The 25,588-nt window shown below is 42.7% G+C and overlaps 1 protein-coding gene across 1 annotated transcript in view; it reads left to right on the top strand.

Moving 5' to 3' along the window:
• Nucleotides 1-25,588, top strand: part of LOC111693739 (nesprin-1-like) — a 27,401-nt gene extending 1,813 nt beyond the window's left edge. The window contains exons 3-20 of the mRNA XM_023459281.1: nucleotides 100-405; nucleotides 545-676; nucleotides 1,829-3,496; nucleotides 3,567-5,109; nucleotides 5,181-6,897; nucleotides 6,968-7,664; nucleotides 7,753-8,052; nucleotides 8,130-8,489; nucleotides 8,563-9,159; nucleotides 13,060-13,383; nucleotides 18,388-18,645; nucleotides 19,889-22,627; nucleotides 22,721-22,893; nucleotides 23,169-23,207; nucleotides 23,819-24,325; nucleotides 24,397-24,640; nucleotides 25,134-25,186; nucleotides 25,381-25,588. Coding sequence (XP_023315049.1) covers nucleotides 100-405; nucleotides 545-676; nucleotides 1,829-3,496; nucleotides 3,567-5,109; nucleotides 5,181-6,897; nucleotides 6,968-7,664; nucleotides 7,753-8,052; nucleotides 8,130-8,489; nucleotides 8,563-9,159; nucleotides 13,060-13,383; nucleotides 18,388-18,645; nucleotides 19,889-22,627; nucleotides 22,721-22,893; nucleotides 23,169-23,207; nucleotides 23,819-24,325; nucleotides 24,397-24,640; nucleotides 25,134-25,186; nucleotides 25,381-25,588 — 11,865 coding nt within the window. The remainder of the gene's footprint in view (nucleotides 1-99; nucleotides 406-544; nucleotides 677-1,828; nucleotides 3,497-3,566; nucleotides 5,110-5,180; nucleotides 6,898-6,967; nucleotides 7,665-7,752; nucleotides 8,053-8,129; nucleotides 8,490-8,562; nucleotides 9,160-13,059; nucleotides 13,384-18,387; nucleotides 18,646-19,888; nucleotides 22,628-22,720; nucleotides 22,894-23,168; nucleotides 23,208-23,818; nucleotides 24,326-24,396; nucleotides 24,641-25,133; nucleotides 25,187-25,380) is intronic.

Raw genomic sequence — 25,588 nt, 5'->3', positions numbered from 1 at the left:
CTTTTACCTAAAAAATACGGAATAATGTATTTTGAAAATCGAATGAGCCATTTGAGTAACTTTTCCTACAATAATAATATGGGTGGTTTCTTGTTTTAGACTATACTCGCTGATTTGCGGTATTATTGCCAGGAAGCTAGAAGAATTAACAATGAATTGAACCGTATCCCGCAAGACATGGAAGTAAAGTATCTTCAAAACTCAATTGGCGATGTACGGAAAAATCTAGCTCTATTGTTATCGCAAGCCGAAAAAATACAAATAAAACTTGAAGAAACTCGTGAATCACAAGCAAAACGGAAACAAGAAATAGAAGCTCATCAACTTTCTTTCGAGGAAATCGAAGCCTGGATAAAACATGTTTTATCAATGATAAATGACGGCAACGCTACCTATAATCATCAGGTTTCTTATATTTTGATACTTTTAATTTAATTCATTTGTGAAGTAACATTAAAAGAAAAAAAATGTATATTTTTAAACCAAGATAATTTTTAATCGACATTCTAAATGTAAGTTAAAATTTGAATTACTTTGTTCTCAGGTAATGAAAGAAGAAGTTTCTTCCCGGCTACAGCATCTTACTGAACTGGAATCCATACCCGAAATTTGTGATCAAGTTGAAAAACTGAAGGCAGATCTTCTTGAAGTCGAAAACCTGATAGACAAGCAACAGGTATACTCATCATACAAAAATTTGGAATCATGTAATCCTATAATTTTTCGTAATATGGTGAAGGGGCAGGCCTAATCATTTACATTGTTAAGTCATCTTATTTGCTATATTATAAGCTTATCTGTGTATCATTCTTCATGCAATCATTTAAACTCAAAAATTCAACATAACACGGTACAGATTTAACTTATACTTCATTCTGAACATTTTTCCAGTATAGCATACAAATGAAAGTTTCAAATCTGTATCGAACTGTGTTGACATTTTTACTTTATGCATATTTATTATCAACATTCATGTTCTTTTAGCACTGCATTCTTTTGATGTACTTTCAATATTTTCATCAAAGCACAAAGTAATATTCTTTTAGTTAAACTACGATATGTAAACTTTTCGTACAGGTAAATTTTGTAATTATTTATACTTTCATCTATTCATATAAGGAAAAATCTATGTAGATGTATTCTCTATTGAAAGAAAGCAATTAGTTGTAGTATTTACTTCTTCTATTTATAAGTTTCATCATTAATTTGTATTTTAAATTGCAATAATATACAAGAAATCATTCTCTAATTGTCTCATGGCTATACTCTGTAAGAATTTAATGATAAAATCATTAAAAATTTAATTTCTTTTGCTTCTAAAAATCTCATTCTTTAAATCTTTCTTCATACCCAATTATCATGCCAAAGAAATGAATACTACTAAAAATTTATGAGTTCTTAAATTCATATTTTTTTGATTTATATATTTTTATTAATTTTCGCATGCAAGATGTAATTTCATCCAAGCAGTTGTGATGCTCCGTTAAATCATAACAAATTCTAATAAATCATAAAAACAATGAAGTATTGTGCAAATTTAAAATTTTGTATAACATATCATTTATTTTCAAATTAAAAAATGACATAACTCTTCTTGACAATGCTTATACCTGATATTGGTAAAACCGTTCAAAGTTGTGCATGATGCAATTAAGCGTTAAAAACCTTCAAAATACAAATCAGTCACCAAAAGCTTCTAAATTTAAACTTCTCGTTTGCGAAGTAATCGTCACACAACCTCGTCTATTTTCATTGCTAATTTTAAACCGACGGCATGCATTTCTGCACATCGGATCTATGCATCTAAGACTTAATGATCTTTTTTCAGCTAATGCTACAAGAAAATGAGCCAAAGGCTCAAATCACAGCATCGGACAGTATCGACGCCGCGCTAGAACAGTGCGCGTCAAATATTTCTTCTCCGAACCATTCATCACCCTCGTTAGCAGATGTATCTTTGCAAACTGGCCTCAGTTTAATTCAAGACGACGAACTGTCCGGCGAAGCAGTTCTTGACGCGAACAAGAGAGAAATTGATCCCTCCGTATCCATATGTCAACCAGTAAATAGTGAAAACTTTACGATCGATACTCAAACTATCGAAAATCCACATGCACAAGAGTCAATTAAAGTCGTTAAGAGCTCCGACGGTAAGCATGAAATAATAGAAATCGCCACTAAAAATATTTCTGTACCCGTAGTTCAAGATCACGATCATCATGAGCTTAGCGTCGCGAATCCCGACGATATTATCGTTGATATGAGATATCAAGATGCTTTGCAACAAGAAAACGTTACATCAGAGCTAAATATACAACACGCCACCCCTCAGTCGTTTGAAACAGTACTCATGGAACCAGACGACGTTACCACGGAAGTCGTTGTCGACAGTGACGGAACGAAGCGCATAATCGTCCGCAGGCTTCGTAGGACGCTCGTAACGAACCGGCAAACGTTGCAGCAACATGTTGCCGAACTTTCGTCGACGGTCGGCGACGGGCCACCGGTGATTCAAGCATTTTCTGAGGCCACCATGAAGGGCCAGCAACTGACTGTTACAAAAACAAAATCGGATGGCACGATCGAAATGGCTACGAAACAAACTTACGGTGGTAAAGTTACCACTGGAACACCGGGTGATCAGATGAATGTCGAAGAGTACGAGACTACGCCTCAATTTACGCAGCGAATAATCCATGGCGGCGATTTGGCTGCATTCAGTCCACAGCCAGCTGATATAAGCGAGGCACTTATGGAGGATGGAGAATATAAATCTTCGTCTTCCACCGTTCATGCAGTAGTGCAGCAAGTGTCGAGAAAAATCATTAGAAAAACGCGTCGGATTATACGAAAAGTTACCATAATTGATGGAAAAGAGGTGATGAGTGAAGAGATCGTTGAAGATCCTGAAGAAGTAGAAATAAACGAGCAGGATATACCACACATTAGTATAAATGTTATAAAAACTGACGATCAAGGTAAGTTTGAAAGTGTTTATAAGAAAATCGATGGCCAGCCGTTAGAAAAGGAACATGTAGTAAAAGTGCAAGTGGATACACAAACATCATCTTCGCTACCTTCGACCTCGAGCAAAAATCAGAAGCAAGGAACTCATATATTGAATCAAGATGTATCAACTGCTGCGAAAAGTAGTCAGCGTAAACCTACAACATCTTTCACAGAAAAACATATTCCAATACTTAGCTCGACCATGAGTCTAGAAAAATCCTCTCCGAATATCGAAAACAAAACAGCAGCAAAATTCACAGTACAAGATATTCAATCTGCTCTGGAAAAGGTGGAAGAAATACCAAGTTCTCGTGAAAGTTCTTTGAAATCTGATAGAACGTATACAGTCGATGTTGTTGATTTTTCTGAACCTAAAGGAAGTTTACACGTTGAATCTTCTTCCTTAGCACCTCAATATCAAACTAATGATAAAAAGCATGATCAGTCATTGAAAGAAAAACATGACTTAGAATACAAAGCACACGAGGTAAAGTTGTTTTAATTTATTTAATTAAATATTAGTTTGAAAGTACCCTAAAATGCATAATATTTTACAGATTCCAGTAGAAGAAACAGAATCCACGGCTAAAGATATGTCGTCGATTGATTCATTAAGTGTCGAAGATATTCCACCATTAATAAAACCGATCTGTAAGTTTGAAGACCCATCTATTGGTTCACATACCCAAACACATGATATTGGCCTCGCAGCCGGCACTGTAGATATAGAGCCGCACGCTGATTCTATTGATAACCGCACTGTAGATATTGGTGACCATTCTCAGTTAGGTACAACTGAAATGCTACACCCAACTCATTCAGTCAGTCAAAAGAAAATTGAAAATTTAACACCCCATATAATTAAAACAGAGACAGATAGTTTCATACAACGAGAAAGAGAAGGTCACCAAGAGAATCAATCATGTGACGATAAAATTAAAGTTAGTGTGAGACCCGAGCCTGTACATGCGGCCGTAGAATTGATTCAAAAAGTGGATATCGCTTTATCGATTCATGACAGAGAAAAACCTCGCGATGGACCGGTAGTTTCAGTGCAATCTCATATAGAACAGCCAATGGTTAGTGGAATGAAAATTCAAGAAGATAAAGTAAGCATTATTTTGCCTCCGACAACGGAAAACGTTGAAGTCATCAATGATAAAATTACTCAAATAAGTGATGTTCAATCTCCAGTAGTGGGTAATGTTTTGGATCTTACGGTTGAAAAAGAAAATCAAGAAGAGAAACGAAGTGCTGATAAAAAATTACTTGATTCTAAAGCGTTGACTAGTAACATTCAAAGTGATATACCTTCTCAAAGTGCCACCGTAAAAGATGTTAGTGAAGTCGCTGAGTCAGATACTAATTTAAGCCCTCAGGAAGATCCTGATGTAAGTGATGGATATGAAGCCGATCAGAGAACAACCGTTGATGAAACATCTCCGGAATTCCAAATTGACTTTGGAAAGAAAAAACGAAAAAAGAAGAGAAAACAAAAAGGAAGAAATGAAGAAGAAATCGATTCGCTAAGGATTTCACCAGACGAAGAAAACCTAACAGAAGTATTACCAATATCAGAAAATGAGGATTCAAAAGCAACTAAAAAATCGTCCAAAAAACGCAAACGAAAGAAAGGCGATCCAAATGTTGCTGATGCTGATAGTACCCATGCTGAATCATTCGAAGCTTATGACGTAGATACTCAGACAAAACCAGGAATTCATGATATGTCTGTTGGTAGTAGCCTCGATGAAATTAATATTGAGGTACCTGATTCTGTCCAAATACCCGATACGAAAAACGATAAATTAGAACTAGGAGTACAAACTTTGAAAGTCGAAGAAATTAATACTGAAATGCAAACTTCTCCGCGTCCAGGATTTGATATCATTCAACAAACTGATGATCAACCGAGCATTGAAAATGTTTCTTCCCAAACGAAAGAGCCAGAGTCTAGATTGACTGAGAGTATAGCTATTCAAACTTCTCCGAGGGATGAAAACTTGAAAAAATCATCTTCCTTAGACATGGACACTCAAACATTAACGATAGAATTAGAAAATACAGAAATTCAGACTGTTTCCCCTGAAAAGAATATAGGTACGGTACCATATTTATTTACATTCTCTCATTTACAATATTTTAATAACAATTTTTTATGAAATTTTTAGTTGATGCTCCAGTTCAAACATCGCGGGAGTTTATGCTGAACATCGAACAACAGACGACAGAACCATTGGAAGAAGAGAAAATTATGATTGAAACCGTGTTACCAACGCATAGTCCGGAAACAAGTGAAGTCGCTGAAAAAAGCATGCAAACTAGTGAAGTAAATTTTGGTCTGTGTTCAGAAACTCGAAATGCCGATGTACAAACATCTGAAATCGTCGAAGTTAAAGAATCTTGCACCAATGAGACACAAACAGTACCGGAAGTTATATCTACCGTTGAAATTGAATCACAAACCACACCAGAACAATTGATTGAAACTGTAAGTCAAACCAGTCCAGTGCAATTCATGTTAGATACTGAACAAGCTGGAAATGAGTTAGAACCCCTTAAAGAAACATCTGAACTATCCATTCAAACGAACACAGAAGAAATAATTCCTACCGCCACAGAAAGTATTCAACATGCGTCAGATACTGCAGAATTGAGTGTTCAAACCGTTACGACCAAGACCGAAGATAAACAGATAAATGTTAATTTAATTGATGAAAAATCAGAATCCGTGCAAGAAATAGATTCAGCAGCAGGTAACTCTCAAGAAAAAGAGAACATTTCTATAGAAGAATCTCTTCGTGAAAAAACTCCAGAAACAACAGAAATGATACAATTAAGTACCGTCGATGCAAAGTCCGAACAATTTTCAGACTCTGAACCAATAATTGAAAAATCATCTTATCAAGATACTTCTATAAAACCTTCTGAAACTTCTGAATTATCACTTACATCTATCGAGTCTACTCCAGATACATCGATTGAAATACAAGTGCAAGCAACAATAGAATTATGCGATAGCACCACGTCGGATTCAACTTTACAAGAGTCATCATCGAAAGAAAAATCATCCGAAAAATCTCTTAAAATTGATCGTAAGAAGCAAAAGCGGCAGAGATGTAAAACCGTCGAAATTCGAGAACCTATACAAGTCAATGAAGGTTCGAGTACCGACGACATTTTCGGAAGTTTACCAACGTCTCCGGATCAGGAGCCTTCGTCCATTGAGCCTATTTATATGAAAATCATAACCTCTAGTGAAACAGTTAATTTGATGGCACCTCAACAACCAGATCAACAAGAAAATCAGCCCCAATCGACATCAGCAATGGAAAATGCAACAAAAGAAGTACTGGGGAAAATTCATAAATCTAAAATACCGAAGTCCTCTCGTTTATCAAATGTCTTGCACATCTCAGCACTAAAAACGTCGGAGCCAGAGACTTCGTTCGAAAACAAAGCATCCGTCGTTCACGAATCGTTGAATTCATTGAAATCTGCGTTGGATCAACGCGATATTATAATTATCGAGCAAACTTTTGTGGTAGTAATAGAAAGCCTCTCAGATTGGTTGGAAACTGTTGAATCGCGAATATTCGTAGGTCAGGGAAATCCGAACGGTCCATCCCCTGACGATAGTAAGAACTTTGCTGAACTGAAAGATGAAGTTAATTTCATCGGAACTAGAATTCAAGAATTGAACGATATTTCTAACGATATAAAAAATAATTGCCCGCCCGAAAAATGCATCAGTATGAAACAGTGCATTCAAGCATTAGAAAGTCAAGCAAGAACAATAATTGAAATAGCTAACGAAGGCGAGTCTAACGTTATTTCTGAATTAGCTCGATGGGATACATTCGTAAATAAAATAAATGAGATAACAAAGTGAGTATAATAATTATGTTATCGCATTGCTACATAAAATTACTTATTAATATATTGAATATTTTCGCAGGCTTACTCAAGAACTAAAAAACCATTTGGATAATATCATTGATAGCAATGAACCCATTCCTTCAAAATTAAAACAACTAGAAAAAATAGAACTATGCAACGAAGATTATACAATGAAAATTAAAAATTTAATTAATACAGCTCATGAATTGTTGAATGACTATCCTGGAAAAACGATACCTCCTGAAATAAACACGGCTTCAGAAACAGTAGATTTTATACGACGCCGAATTGAAAATGAAAGAGAATGCCTTTTGGAGTTATCGACTATCCGCGATGACTACGAACAATCTTTACGTCATCTTATGAAATGCACGAAAATGGCAGAGAAAATGATTGCCAATGACACACCTGTTTCAAATCTAGCTCATCTCAACGACGAGATACAAACCTATCGAAAATTTTTCACGAGTATGAATCATGCAAAGGCCATCTTAGAGTCGTTGGCGGACAACTTGGATCCCGAGACGAGAGAAGCCCATCGATCTACTCACGACGAAATAATATTGAGAACATCATTGCTGTTAGATCAAGCAATGGATAAATTACAAAAAATGCTATTCGCCGCTTCCAAGTGGACGGTATTAGATCAAGGGTTCAAGGAGGAAACCGACTGGCTTCGAGTGGCTCATCAACGGATCCCTGATGTGCACAGCATGGCATCCACAGAAGTCGAGCAGTACATTTTATTATACCAAGTGAGTTAATATTAATTACACTATTTCGAATTCAAATTAATGAAATATGAATGATAAAAATTCAAATTGACAACGCTTTATTTTCCAGGCTCTCGCTAGCGATATTGCCACTCACCACAATAAAATATTCCAAATTTTCGAAAATTCTCACGAACTATTATCAATGATAACAATTGAAAACATGGACAATTGCTATGAAGAAGCCTACTGTGATATAGACAAATTGAAAAACGATGTTAATCATTCATTGCGACGTCTGATATCGTTTAGGGAAAGTTGGGATAATCAAGAATTGCTCGTTAATAAGCTCGAGAACTGGATGGTCAGAGCCGAGCGCGAATTATCTAATGTGAACAATCCGGTTAGCGGGCAAATGGCAAGGCTTTGGGTAAATATTTGCTTCCTAAATTTTATCTGAAAATTTTTATGAACAATACTTACTTATAATTTGAAATGTCAATGCAGGAAATCGAAGCGCAATACGGAATGCACGATAACGTACGCAAAGAAGCGCGCAACTCCTTCGAGGAGGCCATGCAATTAATTCCAGTGTCCGATGAATTGCTGCAACGTCAATTCTACGGTGATATGCAACAACGCTGGAACAAAATAACGAACGAACTGCAAGGTATTCGCGACTCACTGAAAAGTAAAATGTCGTCCGAGGATCTAACGCTGAAAGAAAAGCTCAGTTTGATCGACAAAGAAATACAAGAGATCCAAGGCATCGTCCACAATCTCCACGGGGTGATAAAGGTCGAAGAAGAGCTCGACTTGTACACCGAAAGGCTCTCGGTTTTGTACGATCGAATTCGCTATTTGCAGGTGCGTGTAGTATACCTTCGAAAATGTAAATAAATATTGAACGAGCTCGTATTGATGATGCAATTATTTACAGGACGAGCTAGGCAAACTAGGCCTGCTATCGCCAGCGGACAGCGAACGCGTCGGTGGTCTCATTGGTCGCGGCCGCCAGCTCGAGCTCGAGCTCGGCAAAGAGCTGCAAAACTCTCGAGTGCTTCGCGATCGTTTGAGGGCACTCAAGCGAGCCATCGAACGCATTCGCAAGAAGCACTCGAGTCAGACCGAGGTGCTGGACCAATGCGAGGCCAGCGAGAAGGAATCCAGCGAGTGCGTGGCCACGGCCATCAAGAGCTGCGAAAAAGTCGCCGAGGACCTGAAGAAGATCTGGCCGGACATCATGGCGGCCCGGGGCGAGCTCCACTCTCTGCCGACCAACATGCGGGTGTCGATGTCGCCCCAGAAGATGGAGCGAGCCGTCAGCGGACTCTTCGACAAGCACGACTCGCTGAACTCGAGGTGCAGACAACTGCTCGAGCGGCTGAACGACAAACTGGCTCTGTGGAGGAGGTTCGAGAAGCAGGTGGAGGCTGTGCAGAAGTCCGTCGCCGAGACCGATTGTATGATGGAACTGATCGAGGTCGAAGGCAAAGTCGATTACGACAGATTGCTCAAAGCCACGGAAAGGCTCGAGGTGAGTTTAAAAATATGACCGAAAATTTCACTTATGTTAATTTTTTGACGCGCGCGCGGCTATATGATTACGCGCGATGATGCTCTCTTCTTAGCTCGCGTATCGACGGAATCGTTGAAAAAATGTCTTATCTCTTCAAAGTGGATTTTCGTGTTTTCCGACTGTCGAAGTCTCTAGCGCAAACTTGGAAATATATTTACAAAGCTAGTAAGAAAAAGTTATTGTTACACATTTATTAGTTAAAGTCTTGACAAATAGAGTTACGGTCATTCCATGCAAGGCCACTCACATACTTCTTCCGTATTCAAAGAAAAAATATTCTATACACTTGAAAATACGCAATAAACCGCGCGGAAAAAAATGCCGAGTCTATATATCTTTACTTTAGCCTAGTAAATATAGCGATTCATCATCGCGAGCTTTAAACTTGCGCCCTGCTAAATATCTCGAGTCGAGTGCGTGCACGTAGAAGCAGAGGCGCACATGCTCCAACACTCATATATACATAGTGTGTATAGAATGTAGCATAGGTGTGTATTGGTGTAGCGTGGTAGTACACACGCGAGCTGGCGCAAAGTTGGCTAAGCGACGCGCCGCAGACGTGTGCCTGCGGCGCGCGGTCTAATCAGTCGTGCGCGGTACTTCACCGGCGATGCCCGCAGCTCGCGTTGTATATTCTAACGTATATATGACGACGAGTATGCCGAGAGCTGATCGATTGACTTTACCGATTGCGAGACATGTTTACGATAGACTATCGTAGCCGGCGAATAACACGTGATAAAAGTAAAGGCTTGTAGCGAATGTGTCAATTGTGTGCCTCGATCATTGGCAAAATTTAGAGAAACGGAGTGATCAGTGCGTTTCTTTCTTATTTTATTTTATTTTTTTATATTATTAGTAATATAGATCGAATAGACTGTCACGATTGAAAAAATCGTGCTCATCCCATTTATTTTTATTTGTTTACGGACTGTCAAGTGGACCATAAGTTTGTTTTGCAAAAAGTGCCACGAACTTTGACTAAAAAAAAAGCCGCGAAAATACATCTAGTTCATGGAAAATTTGCTCATTAAGAAGTGCGTTTGTTCGATATGGATACAAAATTAATTATTTTTTCATATTAAATTGTGCTCAATGTGTCAGATGTGCTGTAATCTAAAAGATAAATCACCGTTCTTGATGCGAATTCGGAACAAAGTTTTTCCATTCGTATAATTATCTGTAGACAGATATCTATATGCAACACACCCTTCTGTGCGCGTTATTAATGAAACATCATTACTTACGCACGTGCTCGTGTAAGATAAATTAAAAAAAAATAAATAAATAAATAAATGTTAACCCACGATCGTACGTAGTAGTCTGTACAGAAGTTCAAATGCTACCGTACACCGCTGCAAAGTGGATCAATGTTTATAACAGTATATATATACAAGAGCCGCAGGAGTCGCAGAAACATATACAGTTATGAAATTAGTACATGCGAAAGAACACGCAAAAGTAAATAATCCTCAAGGTAGGCGAAAGGTCATTGATAGTCCGTAAACGCCTCGCGTGCGCGACCAATGTTTATGGCGATTGGAACGCGCCGCGGCCAAAGACGCGCGTTTCGTTCGTTGACTGCCTTATATCATATACGATATATCTATATAGTCCGCACATAATACTTCTTCGAAGATGCGCGTAACAATGTGCGTACTTCTGCTGTAGATATATGTTGTGATGTGTCGTTCGTCGAGCCGCTTCTGCCTGTCATTTCCGGGAGAAATAATATTTTTCAACGATGATTACATTTTTCTCTTCCCTACTGAATTACACTATGTGCTAAGTTTGTTAAAATTTTAGTCGCTAACTGCAACAATTGTACTTTTCATGTTGTTTCTTGAGCTCATTGTCAATTGTTCATGAGATAAAAAAAAACTCGTAAAACCTTTCATCTTGACTAGAGTCTGGAATAATGAAATTCGACATATAAATACAACGTATGACACATTACACGCGCGCGACTGCGCGCACGTGTGTATAGGTTACAGGTCTGCGCGACGATAACAGCTGATAGCCGTGACAAGAAAAGTATCAGACGTGATAAAAAACGCGTACGGTACAAGTTTAAAAAAAATAATAATAATAAAAGTACTCCGACACAATCGTCGGCCTTTACGTATACACACAAGTTATAGATGTGACAGCAAGGTCGTTCCGACGAATCGACGCTAAAACTTTGAATTAAATTATGAGTATCGGTATGGATTCACCGGCGATGCAACGTTAGTATTATTTGTATCGAGCGTCATATCGTTACCTCTCTTTATTTGCAATGCGTTAAAAGTGAATCGATATGGAATATTGAGCGCGTTTAATGCCGGAAGTAGAATCGTGCGGGGCCTGCATAAAGTAAGCTCGGCTGCTCTTTTAACGCGATACATCAAACGAATAAATCCTTAACTGTATACACACCGGTACGAGAAATGCCAGACACATCATGTTTTCTAAATTTGTATTTTTTTTTGCAAATAACACTAGAGTTTTACACCTTGATTGCGTAAAAGAACAAGCGCGGTACAGTGTCAAATTAATCTTATAATAATAAAATATCAATAATAACAATGTATTTATTTCAATGTCATTTTGCACGATTGACAATATCTAGTTGAGTCGCATCTATTAACGATCGCGATCATTCGAGTGTTTTATTGAACGAGAAAATAAAAATCAGCACACAATCATATTCTTTTCGATGTTATAAAGTTGATAAATCATTACAATGCGTTCCAGAAGGCTGTGTGTGCAATGTAAGCGCGCGTAACTCGATCGATTTGCAAGTGGCGAAGAAGCAATTACACGGATGTAAATTTATGTGTGTGTTGTGTTTGTGTTTGCGCGCAACTAAAACGATTCGGCTATTACACAATCAATATACATCATCAAACTCGGACAATTGACTTCACCTCGTTAATCAGTTATCGTCGATCAAGTTTATAAGTACCAATCCATACGCTGTTGAGTACTTGCTGCGGCGCTGCACTCGTTCGTGCGCGAAAAATTCAAGTCGTCTTAATCGATGGCGTCGTCGATGATTAACTCATCCTCGAGTGCATCGCTAAAAAAATGCCTATTGAAATGAAGTCGAGTCATTGTTTGAGGTTGCGCATACGAATGGCAGATTTACAAAAGCGTCGAGGAGCGCTAGAGAAAGAAAAAGTGTTGACCCGGTTGTCTACTTTTTAACACGAGAATATTGAAATAATACTTTTGTTCGATGGCGCTCGTTTTCAGCAGGCTTAACAGAGAAACACCAGCACTTGGAGTTCGTCCAATAATTTTGCAATCGAACTCCTCCATGCGATGACCCACGCGCGAATTATGCTCGCCGATTAACAGATGCAGTGCCAAAAAAACAATAAGATTAATAGTTTGCGCCAGACGATTCGTGGCGAGCTAGCGCGTGGCTCGCTTGAAAAAGATTAAAAACTAAACAAGTCGGGTTAATGAACCCCAGTTTTTGCGCGCACGAGAAAGAGAGAGAGAGACGATCACTTCGTGTGTGCGAGTGCAGTGTACGGACGGAATGAGTTCACGAAAGCTGACCGAATTCGCGCGTCGTGCAATAGTCACCCAAGGAGAAACTGTATTTCCCTCTAGACGCTACACCAAAAGCCTATTTATAGACCATTACTGGTTTTTCTTTTGTATGAGTTATTTTTCACCTTCCTTTAATCGTTCACACATCGGTAAACGAGTATAACAACAAAAATAACCGGCCATACGAATTGTCTTTTTTTTTTTCAGCGATCGGCACGCGCTAACGTACACTTCCGATCGTTATAATTTTAAATATCCCCCATGCTTTGATGCGTTTTATTCGATTTCCAATGCATTGTTGTTTTTATTGTGCAGAATCTCAACTGCAGCTTCTTGACGCGCGAGCAGCTGATCAATGAGTTGAAGGCCGCGGCGGAACCACTGCGCGCCTCGTGCAGCGACCAGGTGGGCCAGCGCGTCGATGCCGTGGTCAACGAGACGGTGCAATCCTGGGAGGAGACGAAGCACGAGCTCGGCGACCTCTGCGATCGGTACCAGCGCGCCGTGAGGCTCTGGGAGCGCTATCGCGACGCCAGCGCGGCCATCAACGACTGGGTCGACGAGCAGATGAGCGGCGCCGACGGCGTCGCGGCGGCCAACAGCAAACTGCCGCCCGAGCAGGCGATTCAACAAGTCAAGGTGAGTGCAAAGCTCTTTCCGGTTCGTATAGCTCGATCGTACTCCGTGATTATACCGATTCGTTTCGAGCTTCGAGACTTTTTCTCCCCGAAAGTAATTACGTGGAAACGAATTTAGTTAAAAAATTCCGAGGAAAAGATCGGCAACGAATTTGCACTAAAGCTCGGAAAGTATACAACTTTCAGTTACGAGGATTGTAAAAAAAAAGCGACCGCCGCGCGGGGTAAGTTCGAAATAGGGGTAACTAGGCCAGCAAACAATTTCTACCAGCAGGGAGGCACCGAACACATGTATCCAGCTCGTTCGCGCGAGCAGCGTGTATGGTAGTTACGTCGTAAATATATACGAGGAAACATGAAAATACATCGTTTACGAGAGAAATAGAGATCTGCAATTGTTGTGCGGGGCAAGTCGTTTTGCCGCTAGAAACTGAACTATCTAAATGCCTAGTCTTATTCCGCTACGCTATACTGTATTTTGTGTATAACAAACTGCTGCGCTGCACAACACGTGTAAGCGAGTACGCGAGAAGTTTTAAATGGCATGATTATTTGGTGATAAATACTCGCACCGAGAAACGGGTCAATTCTCCGGTCAAATTATCGTTGGTACATTTTTTATCGCAACCGCGCAAACGAACGTACGTTGCAAATTGTTTTCTTTTCAACGAGCCAAAAAAAAGTTCTCCGCGCAAAAATCAAATACCGCCTCGAACGATAAAATGCGTGTGGAAATTGCGGGCGGACGGGCATACGAGCCAATTCATATCAGTCCGACGAGCTCTTCCGACCACGATCGGTTCTCTCGGCTTTATCATTTCCATATACCGCTTGTGTATATAACAGAGCGTTAAATATGACGTGTTTACGCCCAAGATGACTACTCAAAGGCATCTGGTCTAGCAGTGACTTCATATCTAAAGAATCGTCTCAATTTCGTTTCTCTCCCTCTCTTTCTTTCACTCTCTAATTGTACGATGTTCTTTCTTCCTCTGTTCTTCTTTTTCGTATCAAACGGATAACTCGAACGAACGTTTACTAAGATCGAGATGAAAGAGTTGCTCTGGCATTTTGTAATCTGTACAACATGACACAGTTTCAGCACACGAGCCGAGAGATTTATCGAAACAGGCCGCAATAGTGTAATGGTCCGCGAGATGAGCTCTAGCCTTTCTTCGCTCGGGTTTTCAAACGCGCGAACTGTGCATCGAATAGTTTATTTATCTTCGAATATCGGCCCGCGCTAAGGAAAACAAATCTCGAGATCGGCGAGGCGCGTGCATGGCTCGCCCCCCCGAAAATAAACATCGTATCGCGGCCGCGTCCGATTGTTTGCGTAACTGCGTGTACATTTTCCCGAAAAAACAAATCGCAACTCTTCGGTATGAAAATCGCTCGCAAGCCTACGTCCAATTGTATATACGTTTCTAACGTCATAACAAGCTCGCGCGTTTAAAAGGCCGACCCCCGTCTAATACTAAAAATAAAAGGCAGCAGCGCAGCAGCAGACTCGCGATACACCTAATTGCCCGTTAAACGACTGCAACGCGAATGCGCCTCCCCGGCTTCTGTCTCGTAACGCACGTGTATATATTTGCGTTAAACGGGCATTACATGTATACCTCGTGCATATGCACATTTATACACACACTCAACGCGTCGTGGCCTTGAGTAGCTGAAAATTCATTTGCGCGTTCTATATTAGAAAGATCAGTCTGGGGGGAGAGAGAGAGACCCCGGCACGGTCGCGTTTAAGTTCAAAAATGCGCGAATAAATAGGGGAGCGTCCTTGCCTTTGCTCGTGCGCGGCATCTGCTCCATATAGCGTTACACTCGCGCTCGTCTATCGGTTCGATGCTGTGTACGTATTGTGTGACTGTGCGAAGTCGCAGCCAAGCATTGCTCCCTCTTAGCGCTATATAGCTCTCTCTCGCTCTCTCTCTCTCTCTCGACGTATTATATATATATCAAGCACGCACACGCTACTGTCCGTTGCGGATCGATGCTGGCTGCGACGACGACGGGGACGGCTGCTGCGCTGCGCGAAACACCAGCAGCCAGCAGCAGCCAGTACAGTCTGGACCAGGACGTCGCGCAAGTAGTAGTCCGACGTACGCGCCCTGTGGCATATGTATTTAGTATATGGCATCTCTACGCGTGCACTACTACTACTACTACTACTATTAAAAGCCGGCATGCGCGCGCGTCCACGTATATGTGTATATATACGGGCTTTGTATGTAGGGTGAGGCTGTCAGCGGTGTACGATCGACGACTGGCCTCGTGCGTGTGTGATACAATGTGCGTGGACTAGTGCGTGCCGTGGCTCGTAGCGATCATACGGAGGTGCCGGCTGCTGCTGCTCGAAAACAGCAGCGTGAGTCGTAATAATCATTGTCTGATCTTCCGATCGGCCAAACCCTCCAACGACTTGATCTGTTCATTATGGGTTTCTACGAAAGTTCCCCCGTTGGTGCTCCACTTGCGATTCTTCCAGTTATCGCAGTGACTTCGATATTTTTCAGTAATTTTGTGATACGCTTTATCGAGTGAAGGTTGATATTTTTGTGATGCTTTTTGTGTTATAAATTGGAATGTAACAAAAAAAAAAACATTCCTAAGACTCGTTACGTGCTGTGCATATTAGACAATCGACCAAGTGCTAGTACCGCTATGTTATTGATCTATTTTAAATGTTTGCGTTATTGCATTAGTGAAAAATCCCAAGTGCTTGTGATATTTAGTAACGTCGTGCCAAAGACGCTGATAACGAGATTTATCAACGAGGAGCAACACAGCGAATGCAGTTTTAGATAATTCATCAGTATTTTATAATAGAGAATTAAAGCTCGCGACCGAATCTAATCGAGAACTTCCGCGAACTATGACTCGGAGATTCCATTGCCGAACGCACGCGACCGAGACTTAAAATACCAAAGTGCAGCACCATTTATATACAAAACGTGTTGTAAAGTGTGCAAGTGCTATCAGAAAACTGCCTATATACGAGCTTGGGGAAATATATATACGTCAACAGTGGCGCGCGCGCGAGAGCTTAAATTCGCCATGCAGAAAACGTGTTGTACATGGCTAAAAGCTCGATATTCAGCCTGTGTAGTGCGCGTGTGTATATATAAAGTCTATCACCTAAACATAGTGCCTTGAACAAGAGATCGAAAGAGTGAAACAGAGAGAGAGAGAGAGAGAGATTCGAAAATGTTAAATGCCATGCAGTGTAAAAGCGCACGCGTTTTGCCACGAAAACGGAGGATGGCATCAGCGGCGGCGACGACGACGAACGTCAATTCGCTCGACGGGCTATTTTAGAAACTGCGCAGCGGCAACAGCAGCAGCAACAGCACACCAACGAGACTATAATACAGAGATGCCGAATGTGCAAAGTGCTCGACCGAAGACGAATTACACGCTTTTCGTATGGTGATATAATTTCCATGGGCCCGCTGCCACGCTGCTGCTGGCTTTTGGCTGGATGGACACGTATCGCGGCGCGTGCATATGTCTCATTGGATCGCAGAAAGACAGAGAGAAAGACTCGAGTCGTGGCGCAAGAATTGATAAGTGACCGGTGCGGTGGTCTTGTAATAAGCGCGCGAATCAACGGCAATTATGTGCACGCCAGAGGAGATAAGGGTGAGCGAGAGCCGACAGACTCATTCGTTGATGCTTTTCCTCGGTCAATATTGAAACTCGCGACCTAGAGTTTTTTTCCAAAAATTTATCTTTTCTCAAGTTTAGAGCAATAAATAAGTATTAAGAATAGCCTCGCGCCAATTTTTACGTTTTTAAAACTTACCGATATACTTGGCCAATTTATATTGAACTGTAATCTACAAATATCGTAATAAAAACTTTTTTCAAGATAAGTTAAAGGAACAATAAAAAATATTATTACCGTTTTCTTGGTCATTTGCATACTTATTTATGATTATTAAAGCGTTCTTTAAAAAAAATTAAATTTACACGAGTGAATCACAATGCGCCAAGTCTCGAACTTTTCGGACAAAAGCTCGGAACAGATAGAAGGTCGGATAAGCGCAGCGCGCAAAAAGCTTCGCAGCCGGTAAAATAGCCGTCTTTGATACACAAGCGCGGCTGCTCTCTATAAATACAGCTATACAGCTCGCAGCAGCGAATATTCGGGTCAAGTTGATTCGACGCGTTCTCATTTAAACATTGCGCGGCAAACTAAAACGAATCTCGCTCGCACACGATACTGTACACAACGAAATGTGCCCGCGCGCGCCGCCGACCCATGCGAATAATGCATAGAGCTTTCAGCTTGCAGCCGGCTGCGCAACGGGCGCGTAGGCAGTCGTGAGTCGGTCGTAGAGGGTAAATCGATATGCACCTCTACCTGCACCGCTATGCAACGTGGGGATGCGCGCGAAAAACAAAACTCATACAACCAGACACAGCTGATTTGGTAAAATATTGGCCAATCGAAGCTTTCGCGCGTTGTAATGTCTCAATACTAAATACAGAAGCAAAATCATCGCGATGACAGAAGGCGACGTTGCTGCCTACCGGTATTTGTTTAACCTGTAAACAAATGACAGCTCGTTACGAATGTTGCAAACAGCTGGCCAACAGAACCTCAATTTTACTGAATTTTGAAAAGTTGACACTCGCCTCGTATACTTGTACAAGTGCGAAGATCTTGAAATACTGTAATTTGCTGAAATTCTTCGAAAATTCCCCAGCCACGCATCTCTCATCGTTAGCGCTAAAAATATAAGCTTAATAACGTCCGAGGCGTGTGTATAACCACGTGCGCGCGACACGTATCTGCCCATTCTATGCAGAATAGTTCTTTGGTCGGAGCAGTCGCGCTCGCCTGTATAACGATTCGTAACGCGTGTGTACGTGAGTACCGAAAAATACGAGAAATAAGACGAAAAAGTCGCATAGCTATACATGGCCAATTACATTCATTGACACACGTGCGATCGAAAATTTGGTAATTTGCATAACCATTAATTTACAGCTGTGCGAGGACACTCTGGCAGAACACAAAGAGCGGCTGGTCGAGCTACGGGGCCTCGTTGCTCAGATTGCCTCGGACGTCGGTTTGGATGCCAGCGATCAATTGCAGACCGATGTCGAAGCCCTCGGGAGAAGACTCGACGATGTCAAAGACAGTCTGTCGAGCATCGCGGATACGGCAGATTCGAGGGCCTTCAAGCAGGAGATGACGCGCAATGATCTCTACCAAACCAAGAGTTTTCTCGATTCCGTTCATGAGGTGAGTTCGTTTTTTATTTCTTTTGTTTATTCTCCATTATAATAATTGCAATGGGTCGCAATAGATTTACATCGGTAAAATAAAATTATACGATTTTATTGGTTAATTATGACGTTTCGAAATAAGAGTTGAGCGTAGGAAAAGTAAAGAATTAGAACTGTTTTTTTACGATGTCGTTTAGTACTTCGCGTGCCATACACAAAAGACATCAGTGTTTTGCATGTAGTTGCAGACATCCGGTCAGTATTTTTAAATTTTCTACTTATAACCGTCGTTTTTTAATGTCTATTTCATCTAAATAGAAGTTTTCTTAAATATGTAATAGTTATTCATAAGTGAATAAAAAATGATAAAAATCGCAGATAGAAAATGATTCAATAAAGTTTGTATTGCACACTTGAAATGTCATACGAAATGTACATTAATATCACACCGATGAAACAATCTAGTTTTCAATCATCGCACATTTGACATCTTCACGCGCACGCGATCAAACGATTGTCCGTAATCTCGAAAAGGACTTTTTGACTGAATCTTCAATTGAATGCACTTAAAAATATATAAATTTTATTTTGTTGATAATTCGTACAGTAAATTCATCGAAATGTATAAACATTAAACAAAAAATTCAGAAGTTTATTGTAAATTTTAAACAAAGTTAGAAGCGAAGCTATTTGGTTGTGTCAAGGCCATGCCATGCTAGGCAGAGCCGAGCAAAGAGCTTTGAAAGCTCATATACACCGGGGCATTATTGCATCGGTCACGAAATCTGCAACAACGCCTCGTGCCTTCGCAATGTACACGGTATCATTCGCGTTTTGCCCAAGTGCCTGTGGCCTGTGCACCTATACGAATGCTCGTGCGTGCGTCCATACACTTTCCTGCTTTTGTTTTTGTGTGTGCGCGCGGGCTCGAGGTGTATTATAACGTGTATACTTGTACTATTGCGAAGGCACGAATTCGCTCGACCAAGAGATGTAGCACAGTAATCGAGATAAGCAACTTTTCTTCGGCGATCGGCGTTCTTCTTTGCTTTTTTTGAGAGCTCGTTCAAATGCTACTTGTGCTGGCGCAAGAAAAATTAGTATAATTTGTTTCGTAACCGGATACACGGTGTATGATTATTTTTTCCTACTTTTCTGTAAATTTTCAATTATCAGTTAAAGTCGGTTCTCGGTAAGACCAGAAATAAAATGAATAATTTCTTCACATTATTTATTTTTCACGTTGGATTTCTTTGCAGAGCGTATCGACGGTCGGCGTCGGCGAGTCGAAGGAGCAATTGAAGCTTCTGCAAAATCATCTGCTCGCCTTGACGAGAACCGAGACGCAGATACAGTCGATCAAGGAGCGGGCCTTCGACAACGTAAAACCGCACGACCCGTCGATCGTGGAAGTTCTGCAGCTCTGGCAGAGCGTGTTCCGCGAGACCTTCCAGCAGTATCACCGGCTGTCGGCGCGTCTCGTTAGATCTCAGGATGTCGCGGCGGCTCTGCGACTCTGGCAGGAGTACCTGCGACACGTTCAGGACTTTTTGTCGTCGACGCTGCCGGGCGACTACAACGGGCTCGCGGAGGACCGCAGCCTGTGCGAGGTGCACGAGAACCTGCTGAACGACCAGCAGCGCCTCATCGACATGGTGCGCGCCGAGGAGGATCACGGCGACCTCAGCCTCGCCGAGCAGTTCAGCATCCTCACGAATCTGCACAACGAGAGTCTGGCTCGCATCGTCAATCGCCACTCGACCGTCCAGGAGCGGATCGCCGCTTGGGAGAAGTACAGGCAGGACCAGCATCGAATGCTCGACTGGCTGAAGGAGATCGACCGCGAGAAGAGCAACCTGCAGCTGAGATTCATCCGCGCGCGAGGAGTCGACAAGATACTCAAGCGAATCGACGCTCTGCTGGAGCGCATGCCGGCGGGTGCGTCGCTCTTCGACAGTCTGCTCAGCCAGCAGGAGTACCTGCTCGCGAACGTCGACGAGGCCCTGGCGGTCTCCGTGCGAATGGAGTACGCGGCCAACGGCCAGCGACTTTCCAGTACGCGAGCTGGTCTCGAAACGTGGAAGGACTTCGTTCTCAAGATCAAGGGCCTGAACGACCAGCACAGCCAGCAGACGGCCAGAATGACCGACCTGTTCCGAGAGCTGGGCCAGGCGATCGGCGCTATTTCGGCGACGGATCGCCGCAGTCTGGCCGAGACCCGACGCCTCATCGCGTCCCTGCAAGAGCACAAGATCGCGTTGGTCAACGCCACGAGGGACTTGGACGAGCTCGGTAACACGACCAAGCAGCTCCGCGAGTTCCTCAGTCCGGTGGACATGAAGAGTCTGAATCAGCAGGGCTACCTGCTTTGGCAGAGGCACGGAGAGCTCGAACACCAGCTCGCTCTGCTCTCGTACAAATTGAACGAGCGCTGCGGTCTGCAGAGCAGATGGGAGAGCCGAGCGGACCGACTGCTGCTGTGGATCGTCGACACCGAGGCGCGCATCCGCTGCTTCGACGCCAATCACGAGCCCGAGGAGGCCCTCGAGAGGCTCGAGACCGAGATCCAAGCGGACATGGCTCTGAAGCAGCGAGAGCTCGACTGGATCCAGAGCAACGGGGCCGAACTGCTGAAGACCAGCGACTCGGAGGACCGGGGCAAGATCCAAAAGTCCCTGGACGATGTCACCGACAGGTGGAACAAGCTGCTCGTGGCCGGCAAAGCGAGGGCCAGCAAGATCATCGAGCTCATGCAGACCATGAGCGGCCTGCTGAAGAAGCTCGACGAGAGCAGAGCTTGGCTGAGCAGCATCGAGGAGCAGCTCTCGGAGGCCTACACGATCGAGTCGGCCAGCTCGGTGGCGATCGAGAAGAAGCTGCGCGACCACGAGCAGCTGCAGAAGAGCATCGAGGCGAGAAGCGGCAACATCGGCGAGGTCCTGAATCTCTGCGAAATGTTGCTTAACGATTGCGACGCCTGGAAGGCCTCCTTCAGCACCGACTCGATCAGAAACAACATGGATGCGCTGAGCAAACGTTGGAAAGAGATTTGCATCAAATCGACCGAACGCAAACGCAAGATCAATCTCATCGGCAAGCTGTTCGCTGAGCTCGAGTCCGTCAGAACCGAGCAGGAGGAATGGATAATCGGCATCGAGAGGGACCTGACGGAGCTGGAGAGCAGCTTGAGCCACATGTCCAAGGACGACACGGACAAGGCTCTGGAGCAGGTGCAGCGTAAGCTCGTGGACGTTCAGGCGCACGAGCCCGCGCTCCAGATCCTCGAGCAGTGCTACAGCAAGCTGGCCAAGACCGGCCTCGAGCTGAACAATCTGAAGGCTCTGACCGGTGAGGCGCGCGACCTCATCGACCGGTGGCACGCGCTACCGCCGCGAATCAACGCCGTGATCGCGGCCCTCGAGAAGGACCAGAGGACCTATCGGGAATTCGTGTCCGCGCACGGCGCGGCCGTGATCGGACTCACCAAGGTCGACGTGATGCTGACGCAGCTGCAGCACCTGAGCCCCGAGCCCGAGAGCACGCCGCGCAGGCTGCTCCAGCGGCTGGACGGCGTCGAGGCCGAGCTGAATCGCCAGGCGAGCACGCTGAGACGGGCCGACGAGCTGGGCCTGCGGCTGATGCGCGAGAGCAGCCCCGAGGACGTGGCCGCCATCCAGTACCAGATCGACGAGTACCAGCAGCTTTGGCGCAACGTCAAGGATCGCATCGACGGCCTGCGCAAGAACGTCGACGCGATGGAGCAGCAGAAGCGAGAGGTCGACGAGGCCGTCCAGGTGGAGACGCTCAAGTTCGAGCGAGACACCGCGGTACAGGTGAACACGCTACCCAAAGTCACGCGGATGACCTCCTTCGACGCCTATCTGATCGAGCTGGAAGCGGCCGTGAGCGAGTGCAAGTCGTCGATGGAGGCGCTCGCGGCGAGCATCCAGGCCGAGCCGATGCCCGGTACTGGCCTGTCGACGACAGCGAGGACCATCGTAAGTATATACGTTAAAAAGCTTTCTTAATGGATTGCCCGTTTGAAATCTGCGGAATGCGTTAGCTAATGTTTATTTTTTACGCTTATCTAGGCCAAACAAATAGGCAGCTGCCAGTCGTCGATAGAACTCGTCAAACATTTGCACGACTTGCTATCCGACGAAGATAACGTAGCCAAATCAAACGAAGTGGTGGAGCTGACTAGCCGCTGCCAAGACCTCATTCAACGAGCGCGAGCTAGGGAACAACAAATTCGACAACTCAAGTAAGTCATTACCGATGCTCATTGCTTAGTGCCATAACCATTCCATTCGATGATAAATCGTAAATTTTAATTGAACCATTAATCAAAATGAAGTTTACCTTTAAATATAATATCCAGAAATTTGTATCTAATCTGCTCAACTAAATATAAGCTATTAAACTACTGTAATCTTATGGTACGATTGAAAATGCTGCATTGTTTCTAATAACAGCAAATCCATGTCATTCTAATAAGCTAGAAATACTAACCCGTATATTAACTTACAACTCCTGCAGGTCTCCCCTGGCTGGTCCATTTTGCTTTCGTTGCGATCAGTGAGTGTCTAATGCTTTATGCTTGATATTGAAATAACATAATATTTATTTATAAATAAAAACAATGAGTACAGTTGGTGGATATCAAAGTTACGAATGATCTGTATAAAGATCCAAGGTAAAAAGCGATGATCTTACTGATTTTCGAATGTTTGAATTAATCTATGCGTTGATTTTTAAAACTCCTACATAGTGTAGAACTTTAATCATTAAACAATTGAATCCTTACAATTATTGAGCAATAGCTACAATTATTTCTTTAAGAAATTTAATGTTTTATCGTACCGTTACCAAGAGTTTCAATAGAATAATTATTTTTCAATTTTATGAAAGATTCATTATTAACTGTCGAATATTTTTCGGTAATAGTTTACGTTTGTGGATTTATTATGGCCGGTAAGTACGAGTTTGAACTCGCTGTTTGGATAAGTGATGTGTAAAACTTTGAAACTAATCATAAGCATCCTTGTAGTCCACAAAAGTCCAAGTTCCAGAAAAACTAGTTAAAATATTCGTACCTCTGATAACCACTAGCAAATAATATACCTGTAGATATTTTATTCTCAACAATATAACCACTTCATTAAATGATTTTTCAATTAAAATTAAAGCGATGGAGGTCGTCTGACGTGTCCTCTGTGCTCTCATCGTAACTGGGCCCAACTGGACAACGATTTGTGGCGATTGGAAAAGTGGCTCGAGTTCGCCGAAGGAACGCAAAGCGAGCAGCATACCCCGCCCGCCGACATCGAGATCCTCGAGGACGTAGTGCAAGACCATCACGAGTTCCTGCTCGATCTCGACAGCCACAAGAGCATAATCGTCAGTCTGAACATCGTCGGCTCTCATCTGGCCGATCACACCGAGGACACGGACAGAGCCACCGAGCTCAGGGACAGATTGGCCTGCGCCAATGTGCGCTGGGACAAGGTCTGCCACGACGCGGCCTCCTGGCAAAACGCGTTGCAAATAGCCCTCATGGGCAATCAGCAGTTCCACCAGATAATCGAGGAGCTGCTGGCCTGGCTGACGAAGACGGACGAAGCGGTCAGAGCCATAGAACCGATCGATCTGTCCGAAGGTGACCAAGTTCTCAGAGCGAAATATGACAAATTCAAGTAAGTCGTGCATCGCTAAGTTGTGATTGAAATAAAGACAAGAGTTAATTGGAACTATTAATTTTTTTTAGAGAGCTGCAAAGCGATCTGGAACGCTGCGAGCCACGAGTATTGTCGCTTCAAGAGTCGGCGAATCATTTGCTGGAAGAAAGTTCGGAAACTCGGGTGAAGCTTCAAGTATTAAAATTGAGACTGCAATCGCTCAGGCGACTCACGACTATGTACGTCTTGAAACTTGGATCGGCTCTAGGCCTCGATCCGAGCGAAATCGGACTCGCTACAGTGACTACGTCGTTGGCGTTGCTCTCCAGGAACGTAAGTACATTGCGGCTTTGATCGTTTAAATCGAAAGCACAAATTTTTAATTTAAAAAATTTTTGGAAAGCGGCATAATGATGATTATATTCAGAAGCCGAACAATGGAAAGCTAATTTTAACGAACACTGCATACGTAGAGTTGAATTATTAAAAATTTAATATTGAACATTTTTAATTTACAAGTATTTACTAATCTTTGGTAGTTTGAAAGTAAATTTGAAAGTAACTCAAAGTTAAGCATTTATTTTAACTGAATAAAAAGAAATTTATTTGAAAAAAAAAATGAATAAAAAAAATATATGTTTGCAGTGCTGTAAGAAAGATATAATTTAAGTAAAATATAATTTACACAAAAAACGCACACCGAGCACTAATTCAGATAAAATGGAAATCAATTCCAGAAAACGTGCCATTGTATATAAATTTGGATAACATAATACACCTCTGCACCAGTATCTTATTGTTTTCTTTTTTTTGTGTTAAATTGTAGCTACTGGACGGCGCAACCACTGGAACCACTGATATTCACGGCACTAACGCAAAGTACGTTATACCTACCCCGGTATATTATTTTTCACGTTATATTTTCAGTTCTTCAATTTCATCTCACCCTTTAAACCACGTTGAAAAATTATTAATATAACAAAACTCATCTTTCATGCTGTAATACGCATCATAGATGATGTCTTTCGAAAAGTCCGTTGAGTAACGCTTTTTTCTGATTTATCCGTTTGCAGTGCTGACGATGGCGAACCTACGGTGCTGGCCCGTGGCTACCACTTCATCGGACGAGTATTACGCGCGTCGTTGCCTATACAGGCGGTGATGCTGCTGCTGCTCGGGGCGGCCTCGATGGTGCCGTCGGTCGACGACGACTACAGCTGCATGATCTCACGCAGTCTCACGCCTCTGGTTCGCTATCCCAATGGACCTCCGCCCATATAA

Source organism: Trichogramma pretiosum, unplaced genomic scaffold (assembly GCF_000599845.2).
Source record: "Trichogramma pretiosum strain Unisexual culture from Peru unplaced genomic scaffold, Tpre_2.0 scaffold31, whole genome shotgun sequence".
NCBI lineage: Eukaryota > Metazoa > Arthropoda > Insecta > Hymenoptera > Trichogrammatidae > Trichogramma > Trichogramma pretiosum.
This window is presented reverse-complemented; position numbering and strand designations above follow the sequence as displayed.